General features: G+C 35.6%; 1 protein-coding gene across 3 annotated transcripts in view; it reads left to right on the top strand.

Moving 5' to 3' along the window:
- Window positions 1–19,922, top strand: part of TXNDC11 (thioredoxin domain containing 11) — a 57,177-nt gene that overhangs the window by 28,448 nt on the left and 8,807 nt on the right. For all 3 annotated transcript variants that reach the window (XM_027839231.1, XM_027839232.1, XM_027839233.1), the window contains exons 5-8: window positions 3,619–3,712; window positions 12,547–12,659; window positions 14,466–14,666; window positions 18,143–18,923. In XM_027839231.1, the coding sequence (XP_027695032.1) occupies window positions 3,619–3,712; window positions 12,547–12,659; window positions 14,466–14,666; window positions 18,143–18,923 (1,189 nt within the window). The remainder of the gene's footprint in view (window positions 1–3,618; window positions 3,713–12,546; window positions 12,660–14,465; window positions 14,667–18,142; window positions 18,924–19,922) is intronic.

Below are 19,922 nucleotides of genomic sequence, written 5' to 3' on the forward strand. Positions count from 1 at the left end.
AACTTCTCAGAGCCTCAGTTTCCTTATCTGTAAAATTTTGTATTAAAAAAAAGTACCTTTGAGATTATGGGTATAAAGTGCTTTGTAAACCTTAAAATGCTACTTAAAGGTCAGTTGTTAAAGAGGGAAGTTAATGATAGGCCATGGTATCTGTGTTTGAATTACTGTCCTTTGGAATAGGCATTAGATTTATTCTGTGTTGCTAGAAGATAAGTAAAATAAGATTTTTCTCTATATAAACAAGAATTTTCTTATGATCAGAGTTCTCCAACAAAAAAATAAGCTGGCTTACGAATAAATGAATTACCCAACATATACATTGTGAAACAGAGTGGATAACCATCTGTCAGGAATATTATGGAAAGAATAGCTTTCTTTATTGGGTGGATGATTATACCATATATGGTCTCCTCCAATTCTCTGATTCTGTGACATTCAGGAGAAAGATTCTTAACTTGACTCTCCTAACATAGTGATGTCATTTTGTTCCTCTTTGAGAACAGACAACAACCAACAATCATAGGAGCAGCATGATGAAAGAAAATTAATCTGGAAGCCATGTGCAGGAAGAACTGAAAAGGTAGAGAGACTAGAACCAGGGAGAGCAGTTAGGAGTATACTGAAGTAATTCAGAGATACGAAGATAAAGAGCTGAACAAAAGAGGATGGAACTAGGAATGAAGAGTAAAGTATGACTCTTTATTTGGCATCAAACTCACTGCTGTAGCCACCATCTTGAGAGGGACAGGATCCAGATTAAAATGTAATTGGGAAATGTTTAAGAAAATAAATAAAAATACAGTACAACATAGATAATGTTAATTTGTGGTTTTCTAAGTCAATATGTGGCCTCCAGGAATCCTCTTCTATTTAAGTTTGACACGACTGCTCTAAGATACATTGCAGGAGGAAAAACTAAAGGATCTTGGTGATTGAACATTGTGAGACTAGAGAGAAAATTCAGAGTTCTGCTCCCCCCAACTCCCCAAGGTTTTGCGTTTGGGGGACTGTGAAAATGTTTGTGTCAGTAGGGAAGCTGGTATGGGAAAACTATTTGGGGTAAAGGCAGTGAGTTCAGTTTGCATGTTGCACAATTTTGTAACTACTGATGTTTTAGCATGAGAAATAAATGGTTGCTTTGCTATATGTGTTGCAAATCTTATCTTTTCTGAACCTAGGTTTCAATTATATTTTAAATTGTAACTTTTTTTAAGAAAATTGAATCAGTGATTCCATTATTATATATGAAACTGTCTTTGAGCAAACTCCCTCTACCTGCCTTGCAGCTTAAAGTCTTACAGTTACCTAAAATGCTAACTAATATATTAAGTAACTTACTCAGGGTCACACAGACAGTAAATGTCAGAGGAAGATCTGAAGCCAGGTCTCTCTGACTCCATGGACAACTATCTACTTACTAGACTAACCCCTTTTTATATTAGGTTATATAATTTTTAAAAGTTAGAGTATTTCCATGATAGAAGCAATAAACACACACACACACACACACACACACACATATCCTATTTTTGCCTTCATAATGACATAGTCACATCCTGGCATTTAAGGCTCTCCACAATCTGTCTCTAAACTATCTTTCTGGCTCTCTTTCACATGATCCTGGCCAAGTTGTTGCCTAAATTTGGCATGCTATTTCTTGCCTTCATACATTTACAGAGGCTCCCATGCCTAGAGTGTACCTCATCTTCATTTTTCTTTAAAGTTCAACTCAAGTCTTAAGTCTTTCCATACCCCATCTTCCTGCATGCAAGTGCTCTTTTCCTCTTTAAGTTTTGAAAGTACTTTGTCTCTTTTTGCCTGTATTCCACTTGTCTCCTTTTGCCTGTGTTCCACTTGTAAGGGAGCAGTGGATGGGGGGTGTGTGTGTGTGTGTGTATGTGTGTGTCTGTGTGTGTGTGTTTTAATGTCAGATGCTGCCCACTACCCCCTAAACTCCAGAGGTTTCCTATTATCTCCAAGATCGTATATATAAGGTCCTCCGGCATTTAAACCCTTTACCACTTGGTCCCTTCTTATCTTTCTAGGCTTCTTATACTTTATCCTCTCTCCCTCACCCCCGTATACTCTAGGATCCAGCTATCCTGGCATATTTGCTGGATATGTGACCTGACTGTACTTGCACTGAATATTTCCCATTTCAGGAATGCTCTTCTTTCTTATCTCGACCTCCTATCTTCCCTGGTTTTCTACTGAGACTCAGCTGGAATCTCCAGAAGGCCTTTCCTAGTACCCTCTCCCCAATCTTCCATTCATCTGTATATATCGTTTATACATAGTTATTTCCATGTTATCTCTCTCCTTATATAATGTAAGATATGTTCTTGAGAGTAGGGATAAAATACAACATAGTATTTCTCCTTAAACTTATTAGAAAAACTATGACATAAACACAAGTATTATACTGAGTTTAAACTGTTATTCCCCCAGCAACACTGCTGTGGAGATGTGGTGGGCTTGTAGAAAGTCTGTGCATAGGCATTATTAAAGTCCCCTAGGTTTCAAAGGCTTTTGGCCCCTCAAGTATTTCCTTTCAGGAAGCCAAGCTATACTGAGAGGTGGAGGATAAGGACATTTGGCCACATTCAGGTTTCTTACTTCCCTGCCAAACCCAGAAGAAATGATCAGACTAGAGAAAAAGTAAGGCACTGAAAAGACCACAGCAAGCTTTGAAAAGAGATGCTTTATCAAATGTGCATGGGCAAACTGGGACAGGCAAGAGGACAGATGAGCCCCAAACAGCAGCACATAGTTGGCAAAATGAGTGAAGCACCCGATCCCTTTACTTCCCCTTCCTCCTTGAGAGCTGTCCAAGGAAACTCCTAATCCCTTCTACCTGTCCAAATAGGTTTTGTTTTGTTTTCCTGATTCCTCCCCTCTGATTGGTGAGAAGGGTTGGGGGGCTGTGAAGGAAAGGAAGAATTCAATGCCTCAGATTCAAATCACACTTCAGGCTCTGTATCTTGTTTTAACATCGATCTGCACATCTACACTATTTTGATGCTACAATTAAAGTACACAGTCATTAACAATGATTTCTGTGCAATTCTGTAGGCATAGTAACTCAGGATTCAGGGAAGGGAAGTTAGTCAATTTCAAACTAAGGCAGGACCAAGTGGATAAGAGAGTTTATGCATTTTTGGTCTTTTGGGAATAGCCATACCTGCTATACTGTTTTTGAACCCAGAGGAAAATTTGTCAAGAAAATGAGTCTGTGGGCTGAAAGATGAGGGGGCTGCTGTGGCTATGTCCAAGTGCCCCTTTTTAGTACTGCTACTTATACCTGGAATTGTTAATCAGTCATCCAACAAGCACACATAGTGTGCTAGACACTGTTAAGTACTGAGGATACAAAAAAAAGGAAAAAATAGTTCCTACTCTCAAGAACATATCTTACATTATATAAGGAGAGATCTGACTAAATTTTTATATAAAGTAAGGACCACACACAATTCAATTCAACAAACTTTCATTAAGTACCTACTATGTTTAAGGCATTGTGCGTGGTCCTTACTTTAAAATATCTATATTTTCACATGAAATGTATTTATGATACTGTATGAGTATCTAGCTAACTAATTCTCACTCTTATTTTTGCAGCCTGGAGTACTTGGATATTTCGAATTCAGTGGTTCTCCCCAGCCTCCTGGTTATTTGACATTCTTTGCTTCAGCTTTACATTCATTAAAGAAAGGTAAAAAGTTTAATTTAAGACATTAAAACACTTTATATAAAAATTTACTCAGAGTGATGCCACTCTCCTTTTTATGATGTGCTCTAATTATTTGTTTTTGAAACTTTGATGGATAATTATTACTTCAGAGAATTAACTGGATTTAAATGTATCTATCAAATAAATAGTTGTTTTGTATGCAATTACTCAACAATGAACAGAAAGTTGTATAGTGGTAACAATCTGACTATAATACTTCATTGAAAAGGTATCTCTTTTTATGCCTTAAGAATATCTGCTCTTGGAGTTGTGTTAAGTCAAGTTCTTTAAAAGTGGGAGAATCTATACCATCAAATAGTTATCTCAAGAAAGTAAACCTTAGTCAGATCAAATCAAGTAAAGGAAAGATTTTTAGGTCTTATATGAAATTTCAAGAGTCATTTCTAAGTAGATAAAAGTAATTGAAAGCGATATATAAGTATAGGCTAGTGTAATGTTAGCTATACGGTTATCCTTTTTCTGTTGCTAAAACTTTTTTTTTAAGGATTTTGGAATCATGGCAACCATAGAAAACCATAACTAATGGGCTGTTGTGTTTATTTATTTTTTATTTTTTAGGCAATTGGGGGTAAGTGACTTGCCCAGGGTCACATAGCTAGTAAGTGTCAAGTGTTTGGTCTGAGGTCAGATTTGAACTCAGGTCCTCCTGACTTCAGGGCCGGTGCTTTATCCACTGCACCACTTAGCTGCCCCCTGTTGTGTTTATTTTTAAAAGGGAGGAAAAGATATCTTAAATTATTTTCATTGATTGACTTTAAAGGGGTTTTAATTAAATTTAATTGTAATCCTGTTTTAGAAAACCTTTTCAAGTATAGGACAAACTTTTTCTCAAGAGTAGTTATGGGGGGAGCAGCTAGGTGGCACAGTGGATAGAGCACTGGTCTGGACTCAGGAGGACCTGAGTTCAAATCCGGTCTCAGACACAAAACACTCACTAGCTGTATGATCCTGGGTAAATCACTTAACTCCATTGCCTAGCCCCCCCCCCCCCCCCCCCGGCCCAAAAAAAAGAGTAGTTATAGAGGCAGCTAGGTGGTGCAGGGGATAGAGCTCTGGCCTTGGAATCAGGAAGACCTGAGTTCAAATCCAGCCTCAGACACTCGACATTTACTAGCTGTGTGGCCCTGGGCAAGTCATTTAACCCCCATTGCCTCACCAAAAAAAAGTAAAAAAAAAGAAAATTTTAAGAAGAGTAGTTATAGTTTTGTACTACAAAGCATTTACATAAATGACTTTTATACACTATAAAAGACACCTCTTCAGTTAAATGATCAGTCTTGAAGAATCCTTTATTATAAGAAAAGTATTTGATACTTTAGAGCTTTAAGCTTATTGATATGGGTATTCACAGAATTTAAGAGTTGGAAGGGATCTTGGCAGCCTTCTAGTCCAGTCTATATCTAAAAGTAATCCCTATTACAACTTACTTGATAAATGGTCATCTGGCCTTTGCTTGAAGACCTTCAAGGAGGGGGAACTTCCCTCATGAGGCAGCCCATTCTACTTTTGGACACCTTTGAAAGTGAGGGCATTTTTCCTGATAGCAGCCCTGAATGTGTTTCTTTGCAGCTTCTAAACATTGCTCCCTGTTCTGCTGTCTGGGGCCAAAGAGAGCAAGTCCAATCCCTCCTTCCTATGACAGCCCTTTATGTATTTGAATACACCTATAGAGTTCTCTTTTCCAGGCTAAATATTCTCATTTCCTTCAGCTAATCCGTTTATGACATGGACTCAAAGCCTTTTACTCTTCTGTTTGCTGTCCTTTTCAGCTTATTAATATCCTTCTTAAATGTGGCATTCAGCACTGAGCACAGTGTTCCATATGTGTTCTGACTAGGGCAGACTTACAGTACAGGGACTCTTCTTACCTTATTCCCGCTAACTAAGCCTCTTGTAGTATAGCTCAAGGTGATGTACTTTTGTTTGGCTGCCGTATCACAGCATTGACTCATATTATGCTTATGGTCCACTAAAACTCCCAGACATGTTTCAGACAAGATTCTGCCTAATTAGGTCTTTCCCCTTCCTGTACTTAAGAAGCTGACTTTTTGACTTTAAGTGACTGACTTTACATTGGTATCTTATTAGTCAGTCCCATGTTCTAGGCTGCAAAGATCTTTTTTGGATCTTTCCTCTTTCAGTCAGTATGTTATCTCTCCCTCCTGGTTTTGTCATCTGCAAACTGCATAAGCTTGAATCTATGCTTCTAATCAAGTCATTGACAACATTTTTAAATGCCCCAAAGCCAAGGACAGAAAATCCCTAGAGCACCCCGCTGATGACTTTCTGCCACATCAGCATTGAACCATTGCTACTTTTTGACATTTGAGCCCAATTGACATTGGTACTCTTTGAGTTCTATTCAGCCAGTTCAGAATCCCATGTCATTGTATTATCACCTAGTTGACATCTTTCCATCTTCTCCACAAGAACTGTGTAAGGGTGTTTTATCAAATGTTTTGCAGAAATCTAGGCAAACACAATATGTGCGTGTGTGTGTGTGTGTGTGTATGTCATTCCCCTGACTATTAGTTTTGTAAGTCTGTTAAAAAAATGTTAAGGTTGATCTGGCATGACCAGATGAAACCATGCAGACTTACCGTAATCATCATTTCCTTTTCTTCATGTTCAGTAACGATTTTTAAAATTGTCTGTTCAAGAATAGATATCAAGTTCACTGGCCTATAGTTTGTATATTTTCATTGCTATCTTTAAAAATGAGGACAAGTTTTATCCCCTAATTTTATAGTATTCTGTTTTCTGTTATCTTTCAAATATTGCTAACAGTGGTTCATCAGTCACATCCACTAATTCTTTAAATACCTGAGGATGTAGTTCATCTAGGCCAGATGCTTTGAAGTCATCAAGAGCAATTAGATTCTCTCTTAATTATGACAGTTAGAGACTTGCCTTATTTATCTTGGGTGTCAACTCCAACATTTTTGTTTCATCAGTTCTAGTTCCAAAGCCATTCTTCTTGGAGGAAAAATTAGTAGCAAAATGAGAGTTGAGTTTTTTTGCCTTTTTATTCCTTGTTTTAATTATACCGTCTACTTCAGACAGTGGTAATATCACTTTTTTAATCCTCCTTTTTCTCCTGGTATAGTGAACAGAAACATTTTTATGTGTTCAGTGTCCCTTGATAGCCTCTAATTATTGGGAGCTCTAAAATTCCTGACACTGTTTTTATAGGACCAGGCCACAGTCTTGTATTTATCATCTTTTAACTGCTCTCACTTCTGTCTTCCAAACATAGCTTTTAAAAGTCCAAGTTGGTTAAGAAAAGACCCTATGGATCCACATTGATCTCTTCGAACAACTTCTCATTAGAAGTTACCTTTCTGTCTTCATTCTTTCAACCTTTCATTCATGAAAATCTCATCCCCCCTACATTGATTTTCCCTATGAAATTTGAGTTCATGACTTCTTACTTATCCTTCCTCTCAACTCTTTGAAGCTGTTTTCCAAAATGAGTCTTCCTGACTTCAGGCTTGGCACTCTGTCTAGCTGCCCCTGAGTAATCTTCCTTTCACACTACTCGGAACATGTATCTCCTGTTTAGAAATCTTCTAGGCCTACCATTGCTTATGAAATAACATCTAAAATCCAGATGCTTGCATTCAAGACCTTCCATGGTCTGGCTGTAGATCACCATTCTGTTTTTAGGTTATTTCACATACTCTGTGTTCTAGGAAGAGTGACCAATCTTTGTCCCTTGCTTTTGTGCTGCCCTTTCCCATCACCTTACCTCTTACTCATGCCATCTCCCACATATATTTAATTTAATTTTTTAAATTAAAAATTTTTATTTTCAGTTCCAAATTCTGTACCTCTTCTGCCCTCATTGGAAGGACAAGAAATATGATATCCACTATGCATAAGAAGTCATATAAAACATTTCCAGAATAGCCATGTTGTGAAAGAAAAGCAAGAAAAATAAAGAAAAAATGCTTTAATCTGCACTCAGAGTTCATCAGTAGGTATTGCCTTTTTTTAGAGAGAAGTGAAAAGTGCTGTCTTTCATAGATTCTGTTTATTTGTGACCTGTTTCTAAATAGCTCAAAGTACTATTACAATTAATGAAATTAAATTTAATAAAATCTAGATATAATACAAAAAGTTTTTGAGTTAGGTTTTGGTATAACTAGCAAAGCATAATGACAACATTATTATTAATAATAGTGATAGTCATCGCAAATTATATTTGTTCAGGCCACTTTCTGTCCCTTTGATTTCACTGCAGTGTTAAGCTTTATATTCCTTGTGCAGTATACAATAGAAAGCCCAGGGTGTGGAGTCAGAGGATCTGACAAATTGGACAGTACCTGTTGTGTGATCACACAGCCAGTATGTGTCAGAGGTGAACTCTGACCCAGTTCTGTGTGACTACTTGCCTCTCCCTAAAACTAAACTGAACAAAATTTATTCTTTGATTCAGAGAGTACTTCATGTTCTTAGAGTGCCTCAGGGTTATTTGTATAGACATCACTTATTATTCAGAGGAAACGAAGTGTTAATAGAATTTCAGGATAGCAGAGTTTATTGCTAATTTTTTTGCTTTATCTTCAATCTTTTAATAGAGATAAATGAATATAATCATGGAATTGGGTACTTTTCCTGATGGATTTGATACTGAATTTATGTTTTCAACAAACCAGCTGTATTAAAATATTGAAGCTTCATTATTTTCAGAACTGAATAGCTTACTCTTTTAGTTATAAAGCCCCTATTGTTTTAAAGCCTTGGAGTCCTACTTAACAGAGTGAATGTTAAGAATATGAAAATGCACAATGATGTTTGTTGGTATCATTCTTCTTCATTTAAGAATGTCCTGTGCTAAGCCAAGAACTATTCACATGGGATTTTACAAATTTGAATTTCCTTCTTCAGTAAGAATTTTATTAAAGATATTCTAAGCCATATTTTGGGACTTGCTAGAGTTTATTAATTTCTCAGTGTTTGAGGAGACAAAAAGACGTTGCATAGATAAGAACATAGCTGAGCATCCTGAATTTGGACTAATTTAGATGAACTATGAGTGTTAATTAGTAGAATTAAATTGTTGTTGTTTAGTCATTTTCAGTCATGTCCAGTTCTTTGTGACCTCTTTTGGGATTTGCTTGGCAAAGACACTGGAGTGGTTTGCTATTTCCTTCTCCAGCTCATTTTACAGATGAGGAAACTGAGGCAAACAGAGTTATGTGACTTCTCCAGGGTTACATAGCTCATGTCTGAGGGTAGATTTGAACTCAGGGTCAGGAAGACTTGAGTTCAAATCCAGCCTCAGATACTTACTAGTTATGTGATCCTGGGTGAGTCACTTAACCTCTATCTCAGTTTCCTCATCTGTAAAATAGAATAATAATGACACGTTGGATCATTGTATTCCTGAGAATAGCTGAATCATTCACAGTTGTTCATTATACTGTATTGCTGTTAGTGTGTACGGTGTTATCCTGGTTCTGCTCATTTCATTCTAAATCAGTTCATGAAAGTCTTTCCAGGCTTTTCTGAAATCCATCTATTCGTCATTTTTTATAACACAATAGTATTCCATTACATTCATATACCACAGCTTATTCAGCCATTCCTTAATTGATGGACATCTCTCAATTTCCAATTCTTTGTCACCACAAAAAGAGCCACTATAAATATTTTTGTACAGATAGGTCCTTATCCTTTTTTTTTTTTTAATCATCTCTTTAGAATATAAACCTAATAGTGTTATTGCTGGATCAAAGGGTATGCATAGTTTGATTGCCCTTTGGTCATAGTCCCTAATTGTTCTCCAGAATGGTTGGATCAGTTAACAACTCCACCAGTAGTGCATTAGTATCCCAGTTTTCCCATATCCCCTCCAGCATTTATCATTTTCTTTTTCTGTCATGGTACTTCATAGTTGTTTTAATTTGCATTTCTATAATCAGTAGTGATTTAGAGCATTTTTTTATATGACTTGATAGCTTTGATTTCTTCTCTTGAAACCTGCCTATTCGTATGCTTTGATCATTTATCAATTGGGGAATGACTTATATTCTTATAAATTTACTCCGTTCTCTATATATTTGAGAAATGAGGCCTTTATCAGGGATACTTGATGTAAAATTTTTTTTCTCAGCTTTCTGCTTTCCTTCTAATTTTGGTTGCATTGGTTTTGTTTGTGCAAAAACTTTTAAATTTAATATAATCAAAATTATCTGTTTACATTTTGTAATGCTGTCTGTTGTTCAGTCCTAAATTCTTTCCTTCTCCATATATCTGACAAGTAAACTATTCTATACTTTTTATCTAAATCATATACCCATTTTGACCCTGTCTTGGTATGTGGTGTGAGAAGTTGGTCTATACATAGTTTTGCCATACTTTTTTCTAGTTTTCCCAGAGGTTTTTGTCAAATAGTGAATTATTGTCCAAAAGCTGGGATCTTTGAGTTTATCAAATACTAAATTACTATGATCATTTATTACTATGTATTGTGTACCTAATCTATCTCAGTCATCCACTACTCTATTTCTCATCCAGTACCAGATTGTTTTGGTGATTACTGCTTTAAAATATATTTTGAGATCTGATACAACTAGGCCACCTTCCCAGTTAAGTGTTTTTTAATACATAAAAATATGTCTCACTCCATATTTAGGGTCTTTGGATAGACTGGGTAATTCATTGACCCGTTTATTATGCCTGTTTTGCTAATATGTTGTTTAGCTCAGATTGTTTCCTTATTGTCAGCCACACAGTGTAAAGTTGAAGTAGTTAACTTCAGCCCAAGGAAGGAAATTTTGTGAGGCCAGAACAGGGAGGAATCAAGTAACCAAAGGTTTAGAAGAGGGAGGTTTTCGCACAGGGAGAGCTGAAGAGAGCCAGGTAGTTATGGTCAGAGAGAAACTGTGTTATCCAACCTTTGCTGTCATTGGGATGACCTCTTTCTTATCCCCTCAGGCTTAAAATTTTGGAGTATTTTTTATTCTTCTCTGTTCTTATGTTTCCCCCTGCCCAACCTTTTAGTAAGTTATTGAACCCTACTAATTATTCATTTCTTAGATTTTACCTTCCTTTTTATTGCTACTATCCTAGTTCCCAGACCCTCATTACCTCACAGTTGGATTACTGTAACAGTTTCTTAGCTGGTCTTCCTTCCTCCAGTTTTTCTTTATTTCATGTTATTCTCCACACACGTGACAAATTAGTTTACTGGAAAAACATTTTTTGTTACACCAAGAGCTTGGCACATCCTTGATGTCCATTTCTGTTTTCTCTTGGTCCTAAGTTCTTTGTGCATTAAAAAGACTATTGCTAGAAGACTAGACTTATTTGACAAAGGATTGGCATATTTCAGAAACTCCCATCTGGTATACTAATATTTATATCTGCACATTTGGATGTCATTTAACAGTAAAATGTGTAATTTACAGCATGATTAACAATGTTATAAAATGTAATTTCTATTAGTCTCATCTTAAAATGGCAGGTTAAAAATGGGGCTAAGAAAAGAAGCCATTTCATGCTTCCCTTTTACTTTCTAAGTGTGTCTGCCTTTCAGAGTGAGAATTTGAACTAAGAATTGCCTTAACTTGGGAACTAGAATTCATATATTACAGTTCCCAAAAGCATAAGACATTTTAGAGCACATGGATAAAGAAAATGACCAAATGAGAAAAAGATAATCAAAGTGCTTTGAAAACCACAGAGAACAGATTCAACCAAAAAGCAATACTGTTACTTTTCCATCTGAGAAGAGAATGTCAGTAACTTAGAGATGAAATGTGTGTGTGCGCATTATACCCCAGTTTAGTTATTAAATAGTAGTTATTTGTTTTTTTTTTGTCCTCAGATTTAAATTTTGAAATGGCCCTGGAGCTCTTAATCATACATTTAAATATACGTACATGCATACATATATCTGTACATGCACATCCCATTTAAACATATTTATATAAACATTTAAATATGTATGTATTTATATACATGTATAAGATCATATTATGTAATGAAAAACAATTTTAAAATGTGAACGATTACTCTCCAGCTTGCCGCAGATTGATATTTCTATTTAACTGTAGCTTATTTTTGCCTGTGTTTTGTTTATTTTTTAAACATTAAAAAAATTATACATAAGAAGGAACACATCTGATTCAGTATTACTTCTGTGTGTATGTATGTGTATTTTAGTATACTTGTTTGTATATACGTTTATTTCTATTATACTATATTTTTGCCTCTGTGGTTTGTTTACTTTTAAAATATTTTAAAATTTTATTATAAGAAGGCAAAACATAACTTTTAGATTTGTTAAATTTGGAAAATATTGGATATAGCCATAAAAATATCATGGCCTTTTGGTTTTCTAAATATTTGTGAAATTTCATTTTGGTTTTTATTTTCTTGCTGTATTTTTTCCCCCATCCAAAGCAACTGCAGTAATACAATATATTCACTTTACTCTTAATTATTTAGAATTTGGGTAAGAGCACTAAATGTCAATTATTGGGGTTATGCTATAAGAAATAATATCTGGAATATATTCCAGTGTTGCATTTTGTTGTCAAAACTTAATTCCCAAAGGTGGCCACAATATGGTTGTCTGTTTGGTTGTAGATTTCCTCTCTAGGCTGCCTGGAGTGAAAAACCTCTGCTGCCACTCAGGGACCTGGAGGCTTCCTTTGAGCTCAGACCCATTTTATTAAAAGAAGCTCTATTTTTAAAGGATCCACTCATCCAGATGTCAATATTCTTTTTGGTCATTTTATTTTTTATATGCATTTTTTTAAACGAAAGAACACTTTCTCTTTCAGATTATCTAGGAACATTACGCTTTGGTGTTATCACAAATAAACGTCTTGCCAAACTGGTGTCCTTGGTGCACTCTGGAAGTGTGTATTTACATAGGCATTTCAACACATCACTTGTAAGTATTCCATATTCATTATTGATACATTGAGGTACCTTGAATTTTTATTGAACTTTGTATTCTTGGGATTTTCACAAAGCCTTGTTTTTCATTTGGTGCATAAAATTGCAAAAATCTGTGGAACACTTTGTGCTTAAATTCCCAGGAGTTTTTCCCTACTCTTTATTATGCAGAATAAACTTTGTGCCATTTATCAAGAACAATAAAATAACAAGTTTTTCTCCCAAGATGGTCTGATAGACTTTTAAGCTTTTTCAGTTCACCCTGGAGAGCTTCTAGAGTTTATGGCTACTTGATCTCTGGAGAGCTTTAGGGAGCCCTTAAATTTCCCTTTCAACTTAATATTTCTCAGCCTTAGCCGTATTTTGGAGAGACCACCTCAGGGCACTGTTATTCCAGAGCTTTGACATAATCTTTCACAGCTATTATTTTGTTTTTATTTGCTACTTTACTTAGTCTTCTTATCCTACAGATAGTACAGTTTTCATTTTATTTTTCTTAGAACTGTATAATTCTGTTAGCTATATTGACATTTTCACTTTAGGGCATAAAGATATTTCCATGTGTTTGTCTGCCTATGTCTTTCACCAGCTGTCTGCTTCTCTTTCTCTATGGTAATCTTTGTTTCCATCACTGTTAGTATTTTTGTATAATAGTATAGATCAGATTATTTTTCTACTGAAAGATTCTGGGATAAAAATTCATTATTAGAAGGTAATGACACTGGCAGAATTGAGAATAACACTAAAACCACTGGATTGATAGGGTAAAGCTTTCATCACTCAGACTATTTTAATTTACAGTTATGTAAATAAATAAAATAAATAAAAATGAATACTTTTTTATTCTGAAAAAGAATCACAAAACACATATAGATTTCTTAATATGCATTTCCTATAATAAATATTTTGCGTGAGCTTCTTCTGGTCCTTTTTGGGAGTTTTTGAGTATTAGGTTAAACATGTCAGCTAGCGTGATGGTTGTTCTGAGAAGTATATCTTAATTCTGTACCCAAAGAACCACCAAGCAGGGACTCCAGAGGTGGGGAACCTGAGGCTGCATGTGGCCTTCTAGGTCCTTGGGTGTGGTCTTTTGACTGAGTCCAGGTTTTACGGAACAAATCCTTTTATTAGGGGATTTGTTCTGTGAGGTTTGGATTCAGTCAAAGGGCTGCACTTGAGGACCTAGAGGGCCACATGTGGCCTCGAGACCACAGCTTCCCCACCCCTGTATCAAGCCATTTCCATCTTCACTACAGCTGAACCCTGCTATATATGTTGTCTCCTCCAGTTAGAATATGAGCTCTTGTGATCAATTATTGTCTGGCTTTTCTGTTTGTATCTCCAGTGCTTGGCACGTAGTTGAGATTTTTCTTTCATTCATTCAGTATAATCAGCTTTCCACCTGCAAATGATATGATGTTATTTGACCTATTTATAACATTGTTCATATGGAATTAACTTGCCCCTATAATGTTGTTTTGCCTAAAATTTTATTGTTGTGGAACAATAAAATTAGGAAAAAGTAATAGATGTAATAGAGGTGTTTGGTTCATTGTGCATACTTGACAACTTTGTGAAAATTTTATCTAGGTAAGGTGTTGGACTAGTTATTTGTAATATCAGTGATAAAAATATTTTAATCTAGGAATCGAGAGTAAAATAATCTGTGAATTAATATATCCTATTACTATCAAATTTACATTTTCAACTTTTGAGGTAAGACTTAGTCTCATAAATAGTTTCTTTAATACCTGATAATGATATTGGTTTGCTTTTGTCTCATGTGTCCCTTTATGCAAAGGTCTTTCCCAGAGAGGTAATGAACTACACAGCTGAAAATATTTATAAATGGGCTTTGGAAAACCGAGAAATGCTTGTTCAATGGCTGCGACCACATGGAGGGAAAAGTCTTCTTCTGAATAATGAACTCAAGAAAGGACCAGCACTTTTTTTATTTATACCTTTTAATCCCTTAGCAGAAAGTCATCCTCTGTTAGATGAGGTAAGCCTCATAATATGAAAGTATAATTCAGAACTATTTATTGCGTAGTAAAACATCATTATTTGTACTTTGTTCATTCATAATTTATAATAATTCAATGAAATAGCTGATTCAGTGCCAATAATAGCATCCATGGCTTTTCTTTCTCTGGTTAAAAGGCCAGGGATAAACCTGAACACTTCTTGGGTCAGCTAAGCAATGGTTAGATACACAGAACTATTTGGTAGTGGATGAGGGTGAAGGAAAGCAAAACCATTCCTAATTTCCCTGTGGAGAAGAACTTAAGCTACATAAGGTGATTGAGATTATTCTTGCCTTTTATTATTAATCATCACCATCATTATTGCTGTTATGGCTGAGAAGGTGGAAGGACAAGCACAAAATAGATAGTGGGATACATAAGAGAAGGCAATTGAGCAAAGCAGGTTTGGACTTGTTTCCGCTTATATATCCAGAATGAGAAGTACAACCTTAGCACCAGCAACAACAACATTTTCCTGGCTTTTCGACTTTCAAGTCAGACACCCAAATCAGTTCTCAAGTGGCTGCCTACCATCAGCAGGATTGGGTTTCATCCAGTTTATTCCCTTTTTCTGTAAGTTTATTTTATATATGGTTCATTTGCAGTCAGTTATAGGGAGCAATAAGAAGTTGTAGAAAGCCTGGGGATAGTTACTAAATTGGATTTACTGACTTTTATTTTCCTGTTGCCCAAGGATGGCTTAATTGGTTAAAACTGATTTCAGAGAGTCAGTATACTCTAAGCTAACTACATACTACCTCTGTCTCTTCAGAGTGAACCTAATTTATCCCTCCAAGAAAAGCAGAACTTAATACTTCTTGTCCAGCTAAGACTACTATTTTGTTGCTGGAATTTTCTCATTTAGACCATTTGTAGGGATCATTCCATTATGTGGCACTACTTTGTATTGTGTGGAAAATGAGAGAGAAATGAAAGAGGAACAAATGGAAAGCTTCCTTGTTGTTCATGCCACTGTGATGGGAAGATCCATGAATAATAAAATTTAATTTATTTTAAATATTTTGGCCACTCAAACTTTATCAGCTCAGCTATATACTTCTGTGTTCTAAATTAACTGAGATTTTATTAATTTAGACCAGCAGTGACACTTTGGAGCACTGTGCAGAAAAAAAGTCATATGTTTACCTGAGGCAGTAGCAAGTAGTTCTAGGTGTAAATATTTATGTAAATGTTAACTTTCAGTGTTTAATATTTTAATATTTTAAGTTTCTGCTCAAATTAGGGGTGGGTTGGTTGCTGTGACAGAAGGGTAGAAGCTGTGTTTCCCTGTTAAAATGGATATGGGTATACCTCGTGACACAGTAGAGCATGTATTGACTAGTAATATTTTTCCTCAAACACCCTGTCTCTTTCTGTATATCTGCTTTACATCATCATTACTTTTCCTATGGAATAGAGCCCACAACATTCCTGTGAATTTAATTAACTCCATCATATAGTTGGAAAAACAGGCTTAGAAAAGTTGTGATATACCGCAAGTAATGCAGTGCATTATGGGTGGAGCTCAGACTAGAATCCAGATTTTATGAATCCTAATCTTAAGTGTCATCCACCCAACTCTACTGCTCTGTTCTCACAGTGTCAGTTATGTGAGCAGATTTATTGATAAAGGCTATAAAACTAACATCTATAAGGGGTTAATTCTTAAATTTGTTAGCCCTTATGAATGAGACTTTTCAGTTTTAAGGAGCCAGAAATTACGTTTAAGTAACTTGTCAAAAAATATAGGCTTAGCCTAATACAGTGTAGTAATTAGCAATTTTTGCAAAGTAGCTTAATAATTTCTTGATTTTTTTTTTTGCTATATTTTGTTTTTAATATTACCCTTCCTTCCAGATATATACCTCCTTGCTAAAATAAATGAAACATACTTTGTTACAAAAAATAAAAAAGGAAGAGTGGGAAAAAGTATTCAGCAAAATTAACAGACACATTAATAACCTTTGATAGTGTGTGCAGTATTCTATATTCATAGTCCCTCTTCCCCGCTTACAAAAAAGGGAGGGTGGGTCATTTATTTTCTCAGTTCTTCTCCAAGGCTGAACTTGGTCATTATAATTAGACAAAATTTTGCTTCCTTTGTTGGTCTTTCCATTTACATTGTTGTAGGAAATGTGCATATTATTTTCTTGGTTTTCTTTTATTCACTCCATATCAGTTCATAAATCCTTAAGGTGATGTGATGATTCTTTTGGTCAGACCTACAAATTTCACTAATTAAAGTAAATCGGAAGCGACGATTACAGTGCTAACATTTTAAAGTTGCCAAGTTTTCCTTATTTGTTCCTGTGTAATAAAATATGGCATCAGGTACTAGACTCTTACATGACATCATTTAACCAAGATTTAAAAAATACTACTTGTAAAGTAAAAGGGCAAAAAATAAGAATCTCCTTTCTTTGTCATTTTCTTCCTTTTATTCCATTTTTTAAAGAAGAAACTCCATGCGATTTAACACCTTAGTATCTTATCTAACTCTAGCAAGATTTAGTCCATGTTGACTCCTTTCCTATTATTGCAAACTGATATCCTCCATGCTGAGTTATTTCTCCTTCTTTTATAACTAAAGAAAAGCAAGATTTATTGTCCAGTTGTCTCTTATCTACAATAGGATGCGTTCAAGTTGAGGCAGCTCATCAGCCTCAGTCACTTACTAGCCAATATTGTATGTGTGTGTGTGTGTGTTCACACAACACACACATGTGTATATATTATATATGTGCACACATACACCTGTGTGTATATGTATAATTATTATAAATGAAATTGAGTGATACTTAAGTCTAAATTGCTAGTGTGCAGCATTATGGTGACCATAAACAAATACGAGAGATAAAATTACCCAATGAATTCATGTTCTCTTTGTACAAAAGAACTGATTTGGACACTAATTTACTTGTTATTAATATTTCATTAGGAGTTCTGAAAATTTTCAGAATGAAGTTATTTTGGAGTATCAGTGGCAATTAAGATGAAGAATATAACTATCAGATTGTAAAATATCCTATGTAGTTTGAAGCTTACCAATACCATGTGAAGAGACTGGACAGGAGATTTGCTGCTAATTTCCCCAGTGACTCTGGGCAAGCCACTTAAACTCTCTGGGCATTGATTTTCGAACCTTTAAATTGAAAAGATTGAAGTAGATCTCTTTCAGTTAGAAAAAATATATGTGATTCTGTGATAGTAACATGACATGGGACCTTAAAAATAGTCTCTTCTGGAACCTAAATATTGTCATGTTAGGTTTTTGCACAATAGTGATAAATATACACTTTTAAAAATTTATATTCAAGGCAATACTTATTACCAAAACTTTCTCATGGCACTTAATTATAAAATGTTTTAGTTACACTAAAATTAGAAAGGATTTTATTTTAAGTCAGTAGCATACATCTCACTGATCCTGTTTCCCCCATGACTTTTTCTTTAGATTACCGAAGTGGCCTTGGAATACAACAACTGTAATAAAAGTCAGGTAGTTGAACAACTACTTCAACACCTGAGACACGTGGATTCATCAACATTGGATTCTCTGGTATCCAACCCCCCAATCCAACTGGCAGAATCATCTTCAATAACTGAGTCCCCATGCTGCAATACTGTGGTGCTTCCTCAATGGCATTCCATCTCAAGAACCCACAATGTCTGTGAGCTTTGTGTCAACCAGTCAGTTGGGATTAAGCCAAGTAAAGTCAGTGTGCCACAGTGCAGTTTTTTTGAGATAGCAGCAGCTTTGGATTCATTCTACCTCAAGGAACACACCTTCTATCAAGTTACATCAGATAGCATAGAATGCAGCAATTTTTTAAGTTTCTATAGTCCTTTTAGCTACTATACTGCATGTTGCAGGACCATGCGTAGGGGCTTGACTAATTCTGAAGAGGATATCTTTCAGTCCCCTTCCATCGCATTTTCTTCCCATGAGAAGAAATGCAAGGTTGATAACCCAAGTTCTGTTCCTCACATTGAGGAGAGCATCTCTCTCTTTCCTGAAGTTGATATTAATAGCACAGGTATCACAGGCCTGAGCTGCAGGACCAACAAGACCTTGAACCTTTATCTATTGGATTCAAATTTGTTCTGGTTGTATGCAGAAAGGCTGGGTGCATCAAGTTCGACTCAGGTTAAAGAGTTTGCCGCTATTGTTGATGTAAAAGAAGAATCTCATTATATCTTGGACCCCAAACAAGCTCTTGTAAAGCCTGCTCTAGGTACTGTAGGTAGTTTTACTTTTGCAAATATTATGTATAATGCTAACTCCTGAATAGAGGTGACCTCTTAATGTTGTTGGTAATGTTGATGTTGGTTAAAAGGATGCTGTCAATCTTTACATAGTTTTTCACTTTTTCTTTTTGCCGGTAATGTATTGTCATTTTCTAAATGACTAAATTAGCTTAATGCCAGGATGACAGGATTTAGTAGTGCTGGAAGGGACATTACAGGTTTTATAATCCAGACCCTTCTTTAAATGATGAAGAAACAATCCCAGAGATCTTAAATGACATGCCAACAGTCACCCAGCTAATAAGTGGAGAGCCAGGATTTGAGGCCAGGCCCTCTGAGGCCAAATCCAGTGTTATTTCCATTGTTTTACACTGCTTTCCAGCCTCCAAATTCTGGACCTATTTGTTACTTAGTCCTGTGTTTCATTAAAAATCAAACCAATACATTGACAGTGATTGAGAAGGAAGGTTTTATGAAAATTTTCTAAGATGATATCCAGTGGGAACAGAATACCCTCATTAATTAAGAGATACCAAGGTGTTTGGCAAAGTAAACAGAACCTGTTTTGGTGGGAATATCTCATGTAGAAATGAGAAATGTCAACAGCTACATCAACTTCATTCTTCAGAAGAAGAATATAAGTATTTTATTCAGGTTAACCTTTATCTCCCTTTGCCCCAAAAGTTCAATTTGTAGCAGCCCATACCAAACCATACCTTACCATGGTTTGACCAGTTGCTATGTTTATATCATTGCATTGGGGATATTTTCTTGCCATGAAGTACCCTTAAGCTACTCTTGGGGCAAGTGGACAAGCGAATAGGAGTCATCCTTTTCCAATTAACTCAAGAAGAAGAAATATTTAAATTTAGCCTGTCTCTAGCAACAGTGAATTCATCAGGCCTTGTGTGTAGGACAACATTGTTACTAGTGTTCAAACCTATGAATTCAAAAGCTGTTTAATTCAGCTTCATTGGAAACAGGAA

This window comes from Vombatus ursinus, unplaced genomic scaffold (assembly GCF_900497805.2).
Source record: "Vombatus ursinus unplaced genomic scaffold, bare-nosed wombat genome assembly UNPS02014832.1, whole genome shotgun sequence".
Taxonomy (NCBI): domain Eukaryota; kingdom Metazoa; phylum Chordata; class Mammalia; order Diprotodontia; family Vombatidae; genus Vombatus; species Vombatus ursinus.